We start from the raw sequence: 21,858 nt of genomic DNA, 5'->3' as shown, positions 1-21,858 counted from the left end.
GAATGCGACTTGAGAGATACAACCATCTGTTAGCAAAGTTTACACCAATAAATGGGGGAATAATTTATTAATAGAGCCCAAAATGTTTCTACTATTTACATTTTTCTACGTGTTGTAGGTACTAATATTTTGTTGCCAGTAGGACTTTAAGCACATCTAAGATACAACTTTTATTTTAATTGTTATATCCTCAAGATAGTAGTCTGTTCGATACCAGATTCTTGTTAATTACAAAAAGGACAAGTGTTTGTATGATATGATGAGGTCACAATTAATACAACTGTCATGAGAAAATTATAGCCCCTATAATAGCCCTATTTAGAAAATACTAGTTGCCTGCCTTGTGTGTATTTTTCCCGGGAACAAGAATTTTGTAAATGAATGTCAGAAAAGTGTCAGAATTTACTTTCTCTATATTTGTTCAAGGACCCAGAAGGAATTGAAGCCAAGCATCAACAAACATAAAAAAAAATAAAAATAAAAAAAGCATAAAAAAACATTAAAAATAAATGGTGAAGCCCTCTCCTTCTGTCTTAACTGCCACAGCGATAAATACAGAAAAAGGACACAGAGCCTCCATGTCACACAACCCAGGAGGTTTCTGGCTGCTCTTTCTCCGTCCAACATCGGGCACGTGCAGAAGGGGCTTTTTCCTGTAATGGAAAAAAATATCAATCTCATGCATGTGAAGTGACATCTGCGGTCTTTTTTTTCCCATTTACCACAGGCCACTTCATCTGATCTTACACTTGTGCACTGCAAGATAGGGTGACACAGCCAGAAGAAGTAAGAAGACAGAGGAAGATAGCGGCGCCCAGTGAGGAGGAAATCCCCTGCGCCAAGACGTAGTTAGATTACAGGACGGCGCGGGACCCAAATGTGGACTCTGTGGAAGTAAAGGTATAACTTTGTTTTAAGTTTAGTTGTGCCTTAAAGCGTACCTAAACTCAACATTTTTACTTTACAAAGAAGGGTATGTGCAGAAGGGGGATTTTTTCACTAAGGGGAAAGAGGTGCCTATCTCACACATGCGCTCTCTTTTTTCCCCCTTTTACAGCAGTTACGTCACCCAGTCGCACTGGGACAACGAATTCCAGGACAACACGGGACCAGATCGTGGGAAGGACCAGCGCCATCGAGGGATCTGTGGGATTACAGGTAAGTGTATTTTTTTTTATTTAGTTTAGTTCTGCTTTAACAACTGGAGTATCCCTGGTTGAACACAGAGAGCCGTGCTATGTATCCTGCAGTTTGACAACTCAGACCTGCATGCACAGTGCCATCTCTGTCTCTGATGTTACAGAAGAGCAGACGGCAAGGGTGACCAACAGCAAAGGGTTCACTACTTACAGTGTATCAGTATGTGTAGCTTAATGTAAGTATTTATATGCATCTGAATAACCCTTTAAGTATAATCATGTCATAGTCCTGTTTCAGACTACCTTTACTCCCAAAGATACTATCTGTAATTTACATCATAATACCTTTATTGAATTAAGTCAATGAAACCAAGTTTTATATTTAAACTTTATTTTTCAAAAAAATCATGCTAAGCTTACTATTCATTCATTCACAATTTTAAACGTTTTTCTTCACAAAACTTGGCAGTTTAGTTTAAGCATAAAGAATCCCTTTTCAAAGGAGTCACATCTTTTCCTGCACAAGCAACTGGTTTTGGTCCCTGTTAAAAAAAAATAGAATTAGTTTGTTTCTCAGTTGGTACCATTAGTGTTAGTTAGTTCTGGTTAGTTCTTGTGCAAGAGCCATATAACATCATATGCTTTATTATGAGGGGGTCACACTGGGCACCATTCAGGTAAATGGGCACTAACTCTGCAGCTCTTTTCAAACATTATTTATGGCAATGCAACTGTATAGTTTCTAGTAATCCCGTATATATTGTGCTACAAGGCTACAATGCCTTTGTACATTAGACTCTAAAGTCCTCCTTAGTGCTTATATGTATCTATGTAAAAACAAGCAAGCTTTAATCCTTGTGCAAAGCTATTTATTGCAGAAAACAGAGGTTTATGTTGGATACAACCAGATAAACAATGCCTATCCTTCTGGTAAAGTGCATCAGAAATAAATAGCTGAATTATACTTTGTGGTGTCAAGCCTGTTCTTTAAAAGAGGTTTAAACTACTAAATTTCCTAAATAAACTCATATTAACACAATGGAAAATGGAAATAAACTAGTACATTTACCTGTCCTTAATATTACAATACTTATTGGCCTTGGCCTGGGCATGGCAGTGGATCTCCCATCACTTCCTTTGGAAATCTTATCTTTGGGCTGCCAAACACATATGTCTAGGTGGAGGAGGAATGCCTTATAATAGTAGTAAGTGGAGCACAGGAAATTTGATGGCACATACTTCCACAGAGCCAACAATGCACTGGGTTAAGGCTGGGATAACATGATGCCAATAGTCACAGCCTAAAGATTGGGTTCATCTCCTTCAATGTTTTCCTCAGAGCAGGACCTGTGGGATGAGAAACCATGGCTTCCTTCAGCATGGACCCATCGGGGGCCTAAATGTGAGTCCAGCTATGATTTTCCTTCTTTCTGCTCCAGATTTGCCAGACTGTTCATCTGTGGAAACAGCGGGTGGCTGTTTATCATACCCCTGCTCTTTTGTGGCCACCTCAACAAGCCCTAATCTCTGAGGATGCTGAATGCTTTCCAGGGCAGAAGCTACATTGTTCACCTAACGGTAGACTGGATAAGAAGTGCCAGCTTCATTTTTGGGACATTCCTGCTACTGAAACTCTGTTAGCCGTAATGCCTCTTGTAGCTCTATACCAGGCCACGCAGTGTTGCCACTTCTATGCATGCAAGGGCTTGTCCAGCTTTTATATCCTTAGACTAAACTGAATTTAGTTTGCCTTCAGGGAACAAAACATGGCTCTGTCTATTTTTACTCTAGCACTGATGACTTTCTCTACATACATTTTCACACAGGATTCATTATTGGAATTACTTGTTCTTATTATACTGGGGCCAGGTATTTTTCCTTATCTTTGAAAAATGGAACCAGGTAATCTTTTATTATATGAGTGCTTCTCCCTTCTTTTTCCAGTCTGCTGGCCACCTTCATACCATTGTTACCATACCTATACAATAAACATATATTTCAACCCTATGCTGCTATCTCTTCTCTACTTTTTCCTCTCTACCCCTCCTCTAAGAGGAATCTGTTCACATATACTTACTAAAATGGTTGTGTTAGGAAAAATAACTTTTTAATATCTAATTTACATAATAGTATTAGTATGGTTACTTAAAATATAATAAGTTGTATACCCCGAAGCTGCTTTATTACTATGTATTGTATTCATATTGTATTCATCTATATGCATTTATACTCTCAATTTGCATTGTACTACATATTGTATCTGTCTATTAAGAATATAACTATATATTGCAGTTTTTGACAAAACTCTATTGTTCTTCTCTTTGATCTCCAAACCTTTAAGAATATGAATCTGTTCTTTTGTTATTCTTAAACTGATATGGTCCTCTCTGTTTTAACAACACTTGATGCTATATGTTCCACATGATTTGCATACCATATCCTATTACATACCTCTCTAACTTTGGATTTGATCCATATTTATAAATCTCCACCATTACCACTGACCACTACACTATCACTTCCCCATATATACATTTCTAATCCAAAATGCCCAATATTTTGATACATCCCAGACTTTTCCCAAATAATGACATTCTCATCCATACATATATTCAGATGTCCCCCTGACATGACCGGGACTTGCGGGGGACAAAGCGCCACCGGGACTTGCGGGGGACAAAGCACTACTATTAGACTATTGGCTAGTGCTCCCATGGTGAGCTACTGAGAATCCCCTGTACAACCCGCACATTTTGGGCGACTCACCATCCATGTAGTGACACGCCACCCACTGTGCTGATGTCTCTACTGATGGATCTGGAGCCCTGATTACGTCACGGGGACATCCCTCTCTCTAGGTATTGACTCTTGCATCTTTGTGCAGTATGTGACCTCTTCTAAACGTAAGTGACTTATATTTATTTAAACTGGTTTTATCTGACCAATCAATCTGGAGTAATACTGCCAATAAGTGTTGTAATAAAGTATACTTTGGTATTTGTTACCAGGTAGATAACAGTCAATTTGTACCACACTACTCTATCGCCCATTTATAAACTCTAGAACTACTTACCTGCATGTTTACAGGTAAGTGCTTAAGATATCACTTTATTTTCCATTAACATGAGAATAAACACCATATTCAATAATTTCATAATTTTCTACGTACAATAAGTCATTATCATTTAAACATATTTACTATGAGTTATAAAGCACCCCTCCATATACATGGACACACACCTACACACCTATGATGTAGTTTCCAAAACATCTTATAGTAAGCAAGCGAATATACCACTGAGATGATTATGTTTCACATTATGCAACATATCTATATATGAATGGCACACTTCTATAATTAGATGTACAGTAATTTAAAGTTGTGTAAACAAGTTTAATGATCTGATGTTGACACATGAAATACACATGTTTATCTATTCTCTCTCCTTTAATATACTTTGGAGACACTCGTTGATGATTATAAAATGTACACTGTAGGCTTTCGCCTATCTGGCTCGCGACTACCCGGCCTCTGTACTATCCGGCCTAGTATGGAGGCCGGAAAATAAAAACCCCATAATAAAAGGCCAGGGTGGTCCGGGCGGATGTCTGCTGCAGTGCTACTGCATAGCGCACGTTGAGATGTCCATGCTACCTGCTCTCCAGAACTGTGCCAAAAGGCTGGCCTGTGTGTGGAGGTGAGTAAAGTACTTTATTAATGCAACTCAGGACTATATTGCTTTTTTGTTATCTGGCCTCCCTGATGCCACATTAGGCCGGATAGTCCAGAGTCTACTGCATTTATTTTGTGTTCAAGTTATGATTTATGTAGACTGTAAAGTCTTCATGACATACCCCTGAGGAAGCCTTAGTCGGCGAAATGCGTTAGGTAAAGACATTGCATGAATATGTACAAAATTGTGATAAGCAAGTAACTAGGATGACACCTATCTAGTCATGAAGCCTGGATCACTACTTGTTTTAGCGTACTTTGTCGAGTATACCATGACTAAGAATACCCTGATGAAGTATTCAGGGGAAGACTATACAATTTGTATACTTTGACAGCATTGATTTTTGCCTCTATGATTGTATTTCATATATATGATTATGATTGCACCCTAAGCACAACTGTAATGTGTATGCTACTATTACATAATTGTGCCAAACCAAACACCTCTTTTGTGGTTTCTTTAGGCCACTGTTCTGTTGTTTCTATAGTTATACCTCACTTTTCTGAATGAGTGAGGGGTGGCAAGACCCCTATTTAAAGGTGTGTCCCCCTTCCTTCCTTCCTTTTCCAACCTCTCCCACTGTCAAATTACACAAGTAAAAGCTAAATACCTAAAAGGGCACCATGTAATATGATTTCTCAAGAATGTTATTGCTCTGCCAATTTGTCATGGAAAACTCTCAAAATGCACCATCTGTCTATACAGTATTTAAAACTCTTTTTAAGACTTTAAATTGGAATCCATAGGGGCTTATACACAAGACCAAACAAATAAGTACACCAGTTTACAAGTCCCTAAATATATCAATTATGATATACATCTCAATACACCTGTAGTCAAAAATACTAATTTTCTATGTAATTTTTCTATTACAGAGTCCTAGATCTGTGTGTTTATGGTAATTGTAAAGTGTTAAAATTTAGATAATTTATTTTGGACCTTTTTGTGTTAAAATATGTTTTTATTGTATTGTTTTCAGTATCTTCTCTACCATTGGTCCAACTAGATACATCCACTGGATGTTGTATGTAACAATTTCAGTTCTTTTTTCAATTTTTTTGAAAATAAATGTTCCAATGAACAGCTCAACAGTCAATCAGTACAAGTGACAGTTTGTAGCATTTTTCACTCTCAAACAGGTTTTCTCACTTTGCGTTATGTGATTTCCCTGAGAAGGTTGGCAGGCCTAGCTTATGCAGTGTCCAGTCACCTCTCCCAATGTAGTCCATTCCCGTGTCTTAGATGGGGACATGAGGTGGTAATCTGTGATATTTGTTTAAAAAGACAATACCAACACCCCTGGCCTTCCCTCCTCCTATCCCCTGGGTTACTTCCTTCCTCTCTGATGCCCTCTTTGCTTACCTGCCTCTATACATTTTATCTATTTTCTCTTCCTTACCACCTTCTTCTTCCCGATACTCATTCCTAACTACCTGTTGACTTCTTTCTTCTTCTTCCTTTCTGTTGGCCTCCCCTCTTATCTTTCCCTTTTACCTAATATAGTTAAAATTTATATTAGAAGAAATAGGTGGACCGACCTAACTGTCAGTCAGGTGAATAGGCTGTAATCTGTACAAATTACAGAAACATTAATTTCAGTTGAATATTTGGGGAGAGACAGCAGTGAGTATAAAAAATGTTCTCTACATGTTAATTCCTTTGGCATGCTTAATCTGTTATCTTTGCTCTACCAGATTTTTACATTGTTTGACAATTAACACCTATTATTTCTCCTAATTTGTCTCTTCCAATACTATACACTCCCTTTGTTTTCTCTGAAATTGGTAACATTGAGAATCATTTTGTCAAATGATTTATATCTATTGTATATGGTAAGTGAAATTGTCACATACAGTACTTACTTTGTAAAGTTCGCAGACAAGCCTAAATAATGCACTCTGAGCTCGAGTCTGCAGACTATCATCATGTTTCTAAAAAATAAAAAAATAAAACATTAACTATAGTTCTGTTTAATATCATAGAATGTTTTTTAGAAAGACTTGACACAATAGTGCTTACATGGGACAACTGGAAAATGCTCAGTCGGGGAACAATGGTAATCAGTTATGAAAGTGGAACTAAAGCCACTCAACTCACCTATCCATATTCCATCACAGGGCGCCATCATCTGCTTTTCTTCTTGTTAGGGACAATATTTGGGCCATCTTAAATGGCTGTGCTGGAATGATGTAACTCGAGTTCATTCACCCCCAGCAAATGTAAGCGAAACCAGGATTGCTGGGTTTCTCAGGCAACTAAAGCTTACACATGTGCATGCGCATCTCAGCATTTTTCCATTTTTCCGATGCATTCAGGCAGGAAAGACAGGTTATTGTACAAAGGACATTGTCTGTCCCTTTCTGCAATAACCACCTGCCTAACCTTTAATTTTGTAAAGTGGGACTTTAGTTCCATTTTAATAGCCAGTTTGATTATTAAAGTATAGATTCAAAGTACAGACCTAGATAGCTTGGGGAAGGTAACATGGAGTATCAGGTTGCACTACTATCTGGGGCTTCATTTCAGAAATTGCCACTCATTTCCTGGTTTTGTATTAAGCTTTTTCTAGACAGTATGGTAACATCAACAGCAGAGATAACAATAAAAAGCTGATAGAAGTTCCTGTATTTCCCTATTTAACTTACAAAAATACCCGTTTGTGTTGATTAGCGAGTTTTGTTCACTTCCTGTTCTGGCGAGAAAACCTTTTTATGGTTTCCAACTGAGACCCCGACTGCAGAAAAACCTGATATAGTAGCAATAAAAGACAAGACAAGATATACTGTAGTAAAGACACAGTACAAAGAAGAAAGCTCAGGTGTGGGCAGGTGGTGTGAGATCAAGACGGAAAGATCTAGGGAGGGATAGGAGAAGTAAGGGGAGGACAGGTAATGGTCGAGCAACAGTATTATGTATTTTTTCCATGTAAAAATTATATTTGTTACAGATTTGATTGTAACATATTTGTATATCAAAATGAATATTTGTTACTGTGATTCAGGACACTGAACTCACAAATGATGATTTTACATATAATTTGTTAAGTTATAGGTAGGGTAAGTAACATTAGAGATTAGTTATCATCATTAGTCATTTTATTTTGGTTGAATAACATCACCTTAGTGCTTTTAAATGCTCAGGGATTTAGCTACTCCACTTGACCAGTGTACTGTACGTTTTGGGAAAATGCTGGGAGAACCTAGGAGGGAGTCCTCAGATGACCCATTATACAAACAATACATAACACACACAAGATGGTACCATGGATTTTTTAGACCTTTATAGTACTTACTCCATTTATAACGATCCATGGCACATATTGGTGAGGAGGGTCAAGTGCCTGGGTTCGCTGAGCATTAGCATGCATTAGTTTGTTACCCAGGTCCCCATTCACACAGTCCAGTACTGTTTTGACAGGCAAGTCTGGATAAAGAGCTTCGAGGCACTGTAGAATGAACAAAATATGTTACAATTTTTTTTACCATATTTGCATTACTACCCTTAACCACCTTAATGTTATACTTCTAATTGAGTTTTTATATTTCATTAGCCTGTTTAATAAGTGATAACTTTGTCATTGCTTATGATATCAAAGTAATACATATATTATTTTTAGGACTAGACTAGGGTTTGTTTGGCATTATTGTCGATAATTATTTATTTTTTTATTGTAATCTATAGATGGAATTTAAACATCATAAAATTATGTTTCTGGTACAAAAAATGGCAACTATTTACAATTTTTAAAATGAGATGCAGAAAACGACAACAAAAGGAATATACAAATAACAAAAAAGCTCCTTCTGAGGAGGTGGTCAGCATTACAAAATAAGTAAAGAAAATAAAAACCTGACAAAGGTTTCTAAATTGTACCACTAGCAACAAAACCTTAAAATGCTACAGCAGTGTTTCTCAACCTTTTAAACACGGGGGAACCTCATAACTTTCAGGTCTTCAGGGAACCCCTGCTATAATTATTATAGCCATAGCTCACAGTTCATTAGAGTGGTGGTCAGTAGGAAGAATGCCTCCTACATTGTTGGCCAGATAGCCAAAAAGATCATTGGTATCTGTTCAACTGACCCAAGAGTCACACATTGCTCATTGCTGAAGGAACCTCTAGCAACTTCTGAAGGGTTCCACAGAATCCTGGTTGAGAATCTCTGTTCTACAGAAAGAATTTGCTATGTAAACATATCCATTTTGGAATCTGCTGCTGCTGCCTAGAAACGGACTAATGATCGAGACATAAAAAGTAATAGTGTATATTTGTATTTACTGTTTTATTCATTTACATTGTTGCTTGAATGCTTCTCTGATCTGTTCTTGATCTGTCTGGCTTTATATACCAATGGTAAGGTTCAGACCAAACTTGAATTTAAGCAGCATTGAAGTCAATTGGGAATAAATTCTGGTGGTTTGCTTTGGATAGACATTAAAGCAGCCAGATGTACCAAAATGACATGGAAGAAAACGTCTGAGGAACATATTTGCAATGTAAATATGTGAATTTTTGTAGGTTTATGATCTATATGAAGAACATTGCATCTTTGTAGATCTTTTTTTAAAAAGGGGTATTTTACCAAGTTACAACCCACATTACTAACTTACTGGACGTAATGATCCGGTAACGTTTTCAGACATTTCCATACAGTCAATGACTGGGAAGTAGACATTGTCCTCATTCAAGAGGTGGATAAGACAAGCCTGTGTGTATAAAAGAAATGAATAAAAATGCACTACAAAACATAAGCATTACTGCCAATGATTTCAGTAAAACAATGCTATACTTTGTTATACAGTATTCCTCTAGATTTGTAATGATTCTGTATATTTTAAACTTGCTGCTTTCTCAGTTTCTTGTTATTATTAGTTTTCTGAACTGAGCTTTTTATGTATTTTATTAGCTAATACTTTGTAAGAATACATTCTAATATGTAATTGAATATGATTAATTAATTGTCACTAATTAGGTTTTTCACAATGATTATATCAATAAAAGTGTATCTTATGGCAAAACCCTTTTAAATCATTTGGAATAGAGTAAGAAGGGTAAGAATCTCTGTAAAGGTTTTGTGGTCTTTGTCCAAATTGGGAAGAGTTAGGCTGCATACACATGTACAATTTTCGTCAAAGAATGACAGATAAATGATCAAGAGCTGTATAGAGAGCGCCTTTCTGTTTCATGAAAAGGGAAGGGGGAGAATGAGTAAGGGGCACCCCACTGTGCTCTCCTTTCTTGACTCATGAATCCGGTCCAATGCGTATACATTACTATGCCTTACTCCACTATTTTTAACAAAAGCAAACAAAACAGAATCTCACAAAACAGAGCCCCATCTACAGTATTTCTGAACACCTATAGGCACTGCTTATTTGGTCTACTTGTATGTGCAATATTTATTTTTATCTAATAAAATATTGTTATTACTGGATCAGCAGATGACTCTCTTCTCTTGAGCTAGCAGCAGGATCTAATCATTAGCTACTAGTTATTTTGAATTGACCGCTAGTTTTGAAATATTTAGCATTTTGTGCTTTGTTGTGCTGGTTACTATTGTTATTGGGAAAAAAATTATGAGAATTTCAAAGTCACAGTTTGCAGTCTCCAACCTGTTTTAGCCAAAGTTATGCATGATTAGTCTGGTATTTGCACCCGGGCTCCTTATTGGACTCCTGTTCATAAGTGCGACAGTTATGTGCTCCCCCTGCTTGTTCCCGCAGTAGTTCTGTTATACACTGCAAGTGCATTAAGGGGTTACCTGGGCAAAGACCTCTTTAGGTAATTGTTTCCAGTCTCTGTTTACTGTGTTCCCTGTTACTGTAAACATTTTTGTGCATGACCTGTTTTTTGGCAATCCAAATTACCTGCTGGCACTGACCTTCTTCCTGATTGACCATGATCTTGCCTCCCGATTCAGTATTTTGCTTTGTTGATAACTTGTTGTAAGCTGTAGCTGACTTGAGGGCAGCCAAGTGCCACAACATGGGGGTTGCCCATAGTCAAGCCCACGGCCCGATGTGGGATAGTCTGGTGAACAATGGCTGACTGACACACACTGGGCCTGTTTTATTAACACTCACATTAACCTGTATCTTCTCCAGCCTTGGCGAGATTTAATAAATCAGGCCCACCCTGTTATGTGCTTATCCAATGACACCGAGATCCCATTATCTTTTGCAACAACATTTTGTTGTCTCTAAACAAGAAACCTTTCAATTGGAAAATCTGTTTTGGAGCAGCGTTGTAAGAATAGAATTTTCATTATTAATAATAATTGCTTAATGTATATGACTAGACAAACTTGTCTGAAGCACTAGATGGAATAGGAAAATGTATGTAATTAAATACAGTTAAAATTTCCTAATTTCATAAATGGAAAAAAAAGATATACTGATTAAAATATTTACATTTAGAGATCTATTTATAAAACAGTGAACCTGACTTTCAATAATACATTCCCTGGTGGAAAATATTCCAGGTCCATGAGTTTCAATAGAGTTTCATTGAAAGTCAGATCCACTGCTTTATAAACAGACCCCTTAGTGTAGTAATTTTTTAACAAACCTCAATGGTGTTTCCATAACATTCTTCAGGTCCATGCTGGCATTCAAATTCCCACTTTCCTGAAACGTTTTTTTCCTGACAAACGGAAAAACAGAACTCTTACAAACATGTAAGATAAACAGGCTAGTATTTGGAAAGTAACAAATAAATTGGCATGCATACCATGATTTCAAGTAATGTGAAAATCAAATATTTCATGTATATATAAAGCAAATTTGTCCAAACTACAGGACATCTTTTTTAAATGACCAGATTCTCTGCAGATCACATGTATATATTGATAGATCATGATTTATGGTAATATATATTGGAGGTGTACCTATATATGCTCCATATAGTTGTACAGTTCATTCCTCTTCCATATATTTACCCGTTCTTCACAAGATTTTTGTACTTTTTTCAAAATTAGTTTATTTTAAGTAAAAAATTATTATACAGACACAGATTATATAAAACACTTACATCATCAGCAAAAACTCAGTGTTGGGTATTTAAGGGTAAGCTAACTTTTGTGCTAACCGGAAATTTATGTTAGCACAAAACTGATATATTTGTATGGTGTTGACAAGGGTAAGTAACTTGGTCATTATTTGTATCTGATAGTGACTTATGATGTGAGATATCTTCACATTCCAAAATGCTAGTAAGGCCCTTTTCAGATATGTGGCTGAAATCCAGACGGTTAGCCATTCCCAGGCTCATAAACACTTTGCTCTTGCATTTTTGGTGGCAGTGTGGTTCTTTCTCCAGAGGAAGAAAAGCAACTGCATGGTTGGAAGCAACATGTCACTTCCAGGATCTCTGCCACAATCACAACACAACCACCTGCAAACACTTGCACAAAGTGCTTCTCAATCTCATACAGTTGAAGAGAAGCAGTTGGGAGTTAAACTTGCAGTACAACGTCTCAAAGGGGCCCAGGGAACTAGTAAAAAATACAGACATTGGGTCTAACTATACAGTACATCCAGCATAATACTATGTAATACTTTATTTCTTATTCTTCCCACATTCAAATGGCTGATCTGTACAATGTAAATTTGTACCTGTGCATTCCCATAAGGCACCAGTGTAACATTCATGATGTCATGTAACATAAGAAATGTGGGGTAGAGCTGAAGAGCAAGGAATTTGCGGCAGCCCATACAGAGACTTTCATAATAAAGTTCCACCCTAACATTGTCTTCATTGTCTCTTTTGAGGTCTTTAAGGCTGTAGTAATCCAGACACTGCTTCTCCACCTGAAAATAAAACATTCATTTTATTTACATTCATATGATCCAAAAATATGCTGATACAGGCATTTAGCAATGTCTAAAAAAATGTTCTTCAAAAGAAGCATGTCAGCATTAGAGTAGTGTTTGTTTGAGGGCAGAATCATACTTGGACTACTTCTCAAAAAAACTTCTGGATGCTAAGGGGTAGCTCCCATATCCTGGTTCTACAGGCATAAAGTTACCAAGCTAGACACTTAGGCCCTGATTTAATAAATTCTCCAAGGCTGGAGGGAATACGCTTTTATCAGTGAAGCTGGGTTTTACAGAAAACCTGGAATGAATTTACTAAAAGCAATTAGCTATTTGTTGGCAAATGTTTTCAATTCTGAACCAGATCCATTTCAGGTTTGCTGGATCACCCAGCTTCACTGGTGAACAATGTATTCTCTCCAGCCTTGGAGAACTTTAATAAATCAGGGCCTTGGTGTATGTAGGGAGGGAGAATGATTGGTCATTATTAACCTTCTGACTTCCAGCTATCTTATATTTGAGAAACACAGATTTGTACACAGCAACAAATGGCAAATCTGAATTTATAAAGATGCTCATGCAATAATGAAAAATTAAAAAGGTTACTTGAAGTAAAGATCAAATAATGCCATATCAAAGTCATAAAGATATATTCCGAAAGCTGTACTTCAATTGATTTGTAAATGTTAAAAAATATGGCAATAGAAATAGAAACAGTGCCTGTGGTTTATTAAACAGTCCAAAGCTTTATGTAATTGCACCAAACTGTAACCTGAGGCAGAATAAACAGTTTGCATAATTCTTGTGAAACCTAAATAAGATACTGGGACAATGATACAGGGAGTTTCCAGTGGAATATATTTGTCACGAGGAGCTGTAAGCACAAAGCTTTTGTAAAATATTAATATATCTTTGTTTCAGCCCATACAAAAAAAATAACACATGTACCTGGAGGATTCCTCAGCAGAGAAAGTTTCCAAATGTTAGATTACTGCTTTATAAATATATCCCTTATTTTATTTCGCAGTGTTCCTGTCTTCAATATAAAAAAACAAAAGTTTAAGGTTACTACTATTTTATGTGATCCCTTAGGGTTCTATTCAGATCTGCTGCAACTAATCAGTTTCATTAGTGTACCGGCATTTGTTCATCACAGTACTGCTGCAGCCCAAAACTTCCCTTTGCTGATTGGCTGGTGGCCAAATAAAACTGCACCTGTCCAGTCCACCTCACCCTTGATAGTGTTAAGTTACTTTTGCTGCCAGTTGTTACCAACATTACCTGTCTGACCTCTTGGTGTCTATCACTTGGATCAGCCTGCCTGACCTTCACTACAATTGTGCTTTACCCCTGGATACCTAGCCTGGCTGTAGTCATCAGTGTGTGGCTCTAAACTAACCATTTCCTAGCACTGTAGTTACTATTAGAAGTGTCATAAGTGTCATAATAGCTGCACCATCAGCAGCATTAGAACAGGAAGTTTGAAGACAAATGTGGCACACATGGTTCCCAGATTGTGACACCTGTTCATTTGAGTTTAGTGGATATATATAACAAGGATCTGTTAGGTGAGGCTATCTATTCAAGTAAGTAAACTTGTCCTTCAGGCCTTGACCTAGTTATAATGGATTGAAGTGATTCATAGTTTGGTGTGTGCCTACACAGAACAATGTCCTATTTTTTAATTGGAATTATGCTAGGCAAACACCATGCCATTTTTAGTCAGTGTGGATTTTGGTATTGATGTTATACTATATAATTGTCTTAGCATAAAGATGGTTTTGATTCAACATCATAGTTACCAAATAAACAAAACATTTGTTGGCTGGTCAGTTTTTGATTGGCATTCAGGCAAAATATTGATCTAAAATCCAATAATGAATGGAATTGTTTTTTATCAATTTTTTATTACTGATTTTGTCTAGATGCTTGTCTAATCAATCCCTAATATACTGCACTGTGTATGGCTGGCTTTAGACTTCTTTTTAAGTAGGGCTTGAGTCTAAATACAAAACATTAGTTATTTACTTTAAATTGCACTCAGAGAAGCCTATTTACAGAATCTGGAGATAATAAAACAGAAATTAAAAAGGAGATGGGACTGAGAATGTTGTATCCAAATTGATTTGTGCAATGCAGGGCTTTGATGTAGTCTTTATGTATTTAGGTTATACAACCTCCCCTTCCAATTAAACCTTATTATAAGTTTATATATGTCTTAATGATAGCAAAGTGTAGCTGCATATTATAATGGGTCACTTCTATCTTTTAAAAGGGCATTCCTACTGGACAGTCAACTAGTAAGTATGAGGAAAAGGGAAAAGCAAAAAAAAAGTATACATTCTTTTATCAGGTCCATGCAGCCTGCAGATTTGATAATATTTTGGGATAGGAAAATATTTGCAATTATGGCTGGATTAGGTGATCCACCAGCAGAGAGAATCTTAATTTAAAAGTTATCACTAGGGATAAAATATATATATATATATATATATATATATATATATATATATATATATATATATATATATAATAATTTACAGAAATACCCTACCCTTCTTTTGGTTTACTGAAGTATCAGGTGAATATTAACATACCATAATATATTTAAAGTAAACCTTTTAGAAGTTATCATCTTATTATTAATAGCTAAAAGGAGATCCCTACCTAATTTTTCCTTGGTTGCAAAATAATGCTAACTCCAGAACTTCTAATAACAAGACCTCTTGAAATACAGCACAATCGATTTGCAAATAGCAACCTCTGGGGGTTGAAGGCCTGTAATCTCTCCATGTATGTGATACGTCATTGCTTATTATCCTATTTTAAAGTGAGCTTAGACATCTATTCTACTCATCCACATTGAACATGTCAGAAAAGAGATGCCAGTTGCTCAGGCCCCTTCCACTGCAGAGAGCCTTTTTCTACCTTATGGTGGTATTTAGATGTATGGAGAACCCATGTAATATTTATAGCAACTATTAACCATATAACCTTCATGATATTCACCTAACATTTTTCTTTTGTTCACGACTGCTCTATAGGAGTAAGGATTAGACACATGGAGATTCCTGGTATTTTATGTAACTCACAGACTATTATCAGTTTCTGGCAACAGGTTAAATTATTCAAATATAAATATTTATTTGTTCTAAATTAGGGGTTTGAAGAGACCATGGTTGTACTGTACCTGTGTTGTTCCTATTAATAACAAATATTAGGTCATAAAATTGCACTCTTTTGTGGCGCTATGTATGTTTCTATGCTTTTGCAGAATGCGTGGATACCTACTACTACTAAAAGTAGATGCATACCTCATAAATTCACATAAGTGACAGTTATCCATAGATGTCCGGTTAACTATCCTTTGCAAACTGCCTTGTAAACACACTAGAATGACGCTGATTTGGATTAAGCCACTCTTAATGTCTTTTTTCACTATGCATTGAGCACTAAATTTTAAAGTTAGCTCATGTTAAATAGACCACCGTGTTACTTTCTCCTCTCACAATGTTTCCAGTAACAGATAACAATAAAAAGGTGATTTTATTGATAAGAAAGAGAGAAAAATTCACTGAAAGTCACTTTCAGCAAAACACTTGAAACTTGTATACAATAGGACTGTGTTTTTAAAGCAATAATGGACTTACAGTTCATTACATTTATAATGTGAGATTTAAGAAACTAAGGGAGCAAATAGGGCCACTTTTCATAAATCATTGTATTTTGAGCTTCCTGTTATAATAAGACATATTGGATTTTTAAAAAATGGAAACAAATGTCCCTGCAAAAGAAGAGATTGTACACTTACCATGTTCAATTTATTTAATCTCCTGTGTTTCCACTTTTGCACTTAGTGTTTTTTCCCCCACTGACCCCCTGCATCACAAAAGGACACTGTAGTGATGTCAATTTGAATGCATTTCCCTGGGTGGTGGAAGAAATATGTTTTTATTATTCCTTTGCAGCTTTGTGGTTCCTATTAGTTGCTTAAACCATTTGTGTATGGCTGATTTTGTTAAAAATTACATAATTTTTCTTGTTGATTTTTTTCTGTTTACAGAACAGGTGCACCGTTGGATGTCTAAATGTGATACTTCTAAATGTGATACGTGAATGAGTCTATATAGCACACCTCGATTTGGTGGTCCTAAGGGAATCAAAACAGGAAGTGAAAAATTATTTGTACTTTGTTTAAACCAGTTATGTTGGCCAGATCACTTTCTGTCCATACAACCCACTTTCTTTTTTCACTTAAAGCTAAATAAAGTTAAAGGGAAAGTATATTAATGAAGAAAAAGTTGTACATTTTTTTAAACAATTTTCATCATGTATATTTTATTTTGAACAATTGTATTTATTTCAGTTACTAGGTAGTATTGTTAAGCATTTGCTGTATACTATATAGGTTGCCCTTTTGTTTTGTTTTTTTATATAAATGTATTTTTTTTAAAATAGCAGGTTATAAGACAACCAATACAAACAAAACAGGGAATATACAAATCTACACAAGTAAAAAGAAGATACAAAAGGAAATGAATAGACAATCACCATCAGTCCAAGAGTTTGGTAGTTGTGAGTCCATGTTCAACAGTACTAAGATGCACAACAATGCGTGCTCCATGAAATATGCAGGTATGTGCAAGAAGAAAGATAAGAGTGCAAATGACTTAGCACTAATCAGTTCAGTCACCTACAATTTTTAGGAAGCCCATTCAAGGTTTGCTGATGAAAGTGTATCCTCTTCATCCTTGGAGGAGAGCTTAAATAAATCAGGCCTAGAAAGTTAAAGGAAAAGTACAGAAAGGACATAAATTATGGGGGAAAGGGGAGCAAGGTAAGCCTTGGCCGTATTATAATGGTCACTCTATGTCCCCTACCAGCAAAGTTCCTGCGTATGATCTCACTTACTAGTAACATTAGGTAGTAAATACTTAGGAGTGGGAGACTACATTGGACTCCCAAGGGGCCCAGATTACATTGAATTCGATCATAAAGGAGGGCTGTCAGCTGTTCCATTAGTTGTACATCTTTGATTCAAGTAGGCAAAGCCAGAAGGGTTGGGGGGAGGTTGACTTCCAGTTTTTGGCTATAAGGCATCTTGCAGCGGTTAGGAAATTAGCGACAAGTCATTTGCTGGGTTTGGAGTGTTCCCAGACCAGTAAGTGTAGTAGATGGGTTAGTAAATCAAAAGAAATGAGAAGCCCTAACATCCCCTTGAGAAGGTCATTGACCTCATGACAGAGGGCCATATGCAATGCAAGCATGTATCCAGTACAGTACAGGGACAGGCCCTGAGGATATAGTGTTGGGTGCCCACTCCAAAACCACATCACCAACACAGACTGCCTGTGGTGGGAAAACTGGTGTGGAGAACACCTGGATTGAGGTACCAGTGCATCAAAATCTTATAAGTATTTTCTTTGTAGACTGTACAAAGTGAGCTCTTCAGAGCCTGCTGCCAGATGACCTTCTACAGGTCCCGATGGAGTTCCCTTACTATAAGGCCTTCACATTTTTGCATGTAAGAATGTTTCAAAATGGTGTAATCAATTCAGTTTGTGGTATTTGATATATCCCAGATAAAAAGCCCCTTTGGGGGGGGGGGCACCCTGCGAGAACCCTCTCGAAAGAGATTAGAACAGGAAAAAACAGAGTTTTGGTTATCATATTGTACTTTTGATGGACAAATTTCTGATCTGCAAATAACTATAGAAGGCTGTATGTGAAACCTCACATTTTCTGCTGGACCTCTGAGAACAACAATAGCCTGCGGGTGTATGAATGAACTATCTGCCTAAAACAGAAGAGCGAGCTAGCTTGCCTGGCCTAACCATAGAGCTGTTCAGAAGCTCTGGTAGCCCTTTTGGTGCTCACAGATTAGAATAGGTCCACACTTTCCAAGGCAAGATGTGCCTTTTAATATATTTTTAATGTAACAAAGACCTGTGTTTGAATCTAGATTTATGAATCGGTTTATAATCAGGTTCTCAATTTTGCTTGACTGGATTGATTGCTGGAAAGTTTTGTGATATATATTCATTTTTTATTATTATAAGCCACCCACCTGTTTCTTCTGCTAGTTATACTACTTATATTTCTTGTAAATAACGCAATAGAGATGTAGTGTGAGCTTTAACATTTTGATGACAGATTTTTGCACACATGAAATTCACATTTTATGTTTAAAAATTACATAAACCTTGCCAAAAAATGTATATTTTCTGATATTCACCTGATTTATATTTTCTTAGAGACCTTGTAAAGTTGTTAGGTCCCCACCACTTTCCATCCCAAGATCCACATAACATGAAGGACCAGTTCTTAGTTCAGCACATTAAGTGGCTCCTAGCTGTAAATCAAGTGACATCTGAATCATATTTATATTATATCCAATTAATGAAACCTAAATACTCTACTAGCCACTATAACTGTGTGATATAGGTGTGTTTAAAAGCAAATCCTGCTAAAGATTGCCAACCCTTACGTTCTTGTCAAGCTTCTTCTCTTTTTCTCCATACTGCCATAGTACCAAGGGCTATGTAATTTTTACATGAACAATGCTTTGCTTTGGAAAGATCCTACTCAATGATCAGTATGGCATGATATAGTACATGAAGGATTTTTTTTCAATGCAGTGTAAGTCACAAACGTACTTCTTGCAAGTAATATATCTATATACACTAAAATAGGAAAAAAATGCTAAAGTATATACGTGTATGCACATTAGTCAGCATAAGGCTAATAAATGTCTGTCATCTGTTTACAACCCTACAATATATCTAAATTCTCAACTTTTCTTTAAGAGGGGTAGTCCAACATGATGAAGTGTGGAAATGATTGTCTATTGTACAGTTATCAAATATTTGATTAAACAAACCTAAACCCACTTAACATTCTTAAGGATTTAGTGAACACAATACAAGGTCACATACTCACTGTAAAGATTTCTAGTCAGGATCCTGAGGGGGCCACCACTGGACAACCAGTAATAGGTGTAATTGTCATGCAGGCAGTTTACACAGAAGGGCTTAAGTGTCATATTACCCCCTTTATTTACTAAAATGTAAAAGTAATAAATAGATAAAGAGGGTATACAGGGTTTGCAACAGGACAGAAAAGTAAAATGGTAATTTGTGTTCAGTTTTCTCCTTTAAATTCTCACAGAATTCTGATGATGGTATGCCAATGATACCGAACATTTCCGGAAATGATGTAGAATGTGCCCTGTGCACTACTGTTGGAATTAAAAATGTTGCCAAGGTTAGTGCTATCATGGTTGCAATTGATTTAACTGACTGAGTTTGTTTATTTTATAGGACATGTGAACGTTCAGTTTGCTAAAACAACATCCTCTAAACCACTGATGTCTGACCTGTGGACATTTGCCACTTATTGTGGCCTCTTTAATCCCTACAGATAGTAGCCTCTGTTTTCTTTATCAGGGTACATACTTGATGAGTAAAGGAAAAAAATATACTTTTGACTGGGTTTTAGCAGGTAAATATGGTTATTTGGTTCATTTCTCTCATACCATCATACTTTTTTCTGCTGTTTTCACTTTTTCTAGTCCTTTGATCCTTTAAAAATGCATTTTGCTAACGGTATTTCTCTCTCTCTTATATGTTCCCAGTCTCTGACTATCTCCTGCAGCATGTTTGGAGTTCCTAGCCATCTTTTCTAGCATTCCAAGTCTTTGATGATCTCCTAATTACATATTTTTATTTCATTCCTGCCTCTTGCTCTCCCAGACTCTAACAACTTCTATGACCATCTCTTGAAGCATACTTAAAGTCAATGACCACCTTTTGTAATATGGCTATAGTCTTCAATGACTTGTTGCATTTCTACAGTCTCTAACAGATTTAGGCAACATTACATTTACCGAATAATATGTGCGGCTCTCTTATGTCAGGGGCCACACAAGTCCCCCTGGATCCAGAAATTTGACACCACATCTCAAACCTTTAGTAAATCGATCTATTGTAATTTAATGATGATTTAAAAAGGGTGATATAAGAGAGTAAACATTGTGTAGTTATTAACAAATTATAATGTTTGGTAAATGTCTTAACTGTACGATAAAAAAAAATACAATAAATGATATGTAAATCTTCTGTAAATAAATCAAGCTGTAATAAAAGACACATTTCCTTTAAATAAACACAGCAAACACTACAGGTTATTTGGTCCTGGTAAACAATATAGCTCCTATTTCCCCAAGCAGCAGTAGGCATTACAAAAAAGTATGTAAAAGAAAAGTATTAGAGATTCAAAGGCTGCAAGCTGTAGGTAAAACACTTGATGACATGAAAACATCTTCAAAAGAAGGAACTTTCCTACCTGACATTCTTTAGCAATTTCCCAGGAACTGCACCATTCACTTGGTGGATGTTGACATTTGTGCTCAGCTGATGCACAAACAAGAAATAAAAAGAAGAAAAGCACAGCAGAAGTCATTGTGTGCACTGAGTGTGTAAATGAGAAAGTGTAAGAGAGTTATAAGTCTGCCCCTCCTACAAATCTCAGTCTCTTCCTGAAACTCCCACACTCCTCTACTCCAATACAGACAATGCAGAGTAAAAAAAGATTTAAAGGCTAGCCTGCTCTTTATAAAAGAAGCAGAAAGTTTACTCATGACATTTTGACTTATGCCAAGGTCATGTCACATGCATGAGGGAGATCTATGTCAGTGTTTATTTTAATCAGAGTGGGCTTCAGTAATCAACACAGAAGTCAATAATGGAGAAAGAGACTGGCAGGCATGGTCACACTACAAATCCCAGCTGCTCCCTAAGAGAATAAGTCACCCATGATCTTGCAGGGGACTTTTAAGCTTTGTGCATATCTTTTATAGGCACCCAAATTTCCCAAAAAATTTGTTAATAAATGTCTTCACCAGCATAAGTTAGGTTTAGAGTTTAGCTGCTCTCCCTATTCTAGCCATCCAGGCTGGATACCTAGTGTAATAATAAGTAATACCATATACATAGGGTACTGCAAAGGTTTAATAACAGTCCATTTATGGTTCCAAACAAAATGAATACAGCATCTTCAGCAGGAGATCAAACAAAAACACAGCAAAATGTTCAGCTTTACTGCAACTGTTAGGAGGACAGCAACAGTCTCTCAAAACCAAATGGCTGGTCTAGAGTTGTGTAGGCTGGATA

At 36.5% G+C, this 21,858-nt stretch overlaps 1 protein-coding gene and 1 long non-coding RNA gene across 2 annotated transcripts; both read right to left on the bottom strand.

Moving 5' to 3' along the window:
* Positions 1 to 1,513: 1,513 nt before the first annotated feature.
* On the bottom strand, positions 1,514 to 21,190 carry IFI30 (IFI30 lysosomal thiol reductase). Its single transcript, XM_072405131.1, has 7 exons — positions 21,032 to 21,190; positions 12,488 to 12,682; positions 11,442 to 11,516; positions 9,485 to 9,580; positions 8,166 to 8,318; positions 6,736 to 6,804; positions 1,514 to 1,681 (listed from the first exon to the last, which is right to left on the bottom strand). Exons 1-7 carry the CDS (start codon positions 21,146 to 21,148, stop codon positions 1,610 to 1,612), a joined length of 777 nt encoding a protein of 258 aa, XP_072261232.1. The 5' UTR covers positions 21,149 to 21,190; the 3' UTR covers positions 1,514 to 1,609.
* LOC140326494 (uncharacterized) lies at positions 16,687 to 19,872 on the bottom strand. The gene is made up of 2 exons (XR_011919881.1): positions 18,924 to 19,872; positions 16,687 to 17,466 (listed from the first exon to the last, which is right to left on the bottom strand). It is a non-coding gene; the product is annotated as an uncharacterized lncRNA (long non-coding RNA).
* Positions 21,191 to 21,858: the final 668 nt, after the last annotated feature.

Source organism: Pyxicephalus adspersus, chromosome 3 (genome assembly GCF_032062135.1).
Source record: "Pyxicephalus adspersus chromosome 3, UCB_Pads_2.0, whole genome shotgun sequence".
Classification (NCBI taxonomy): domain Eukaryota; kingdom Metazoa; phylum Chordata; class Amphibia; order Anura; family Pyxicephalidae; genus Pyxicephalus; species Pyxicephalus adspersus.
Note: the sequence above shows the minus strand (reverse complement) of the source record. Positions and strands in the feature narration are given on the sequence as shown.

What these genes read in the sequence shown, in the direction of transcription:
- IFI30 (XM_072405131.1), bottom strand. Translation starts at nt 21,148, where the DNA reads ATGACTTCTGCTGTGCTTTTCTTCTTTTTATTTCTTGTTTGTGCATCA. An exon ending in AAATTGCTAAAGAATGTCAG is followed by an intron (nt 12,683 to 21,031) that starts GTAGGAAAGTTC and finishes TTTTATTTTCAG; the next exon opens with GTGGAGAAGCAGTGTCTGGA. An exon ending in TTACCGGATCATTACGTCCA is followed by an intron (nt 8,319 to 9,484) that starts GTAAGTTAGTAA and finishes TTCATTCTACAG; the next exon opens with TGCCTCGAAGCTCTTTATCC.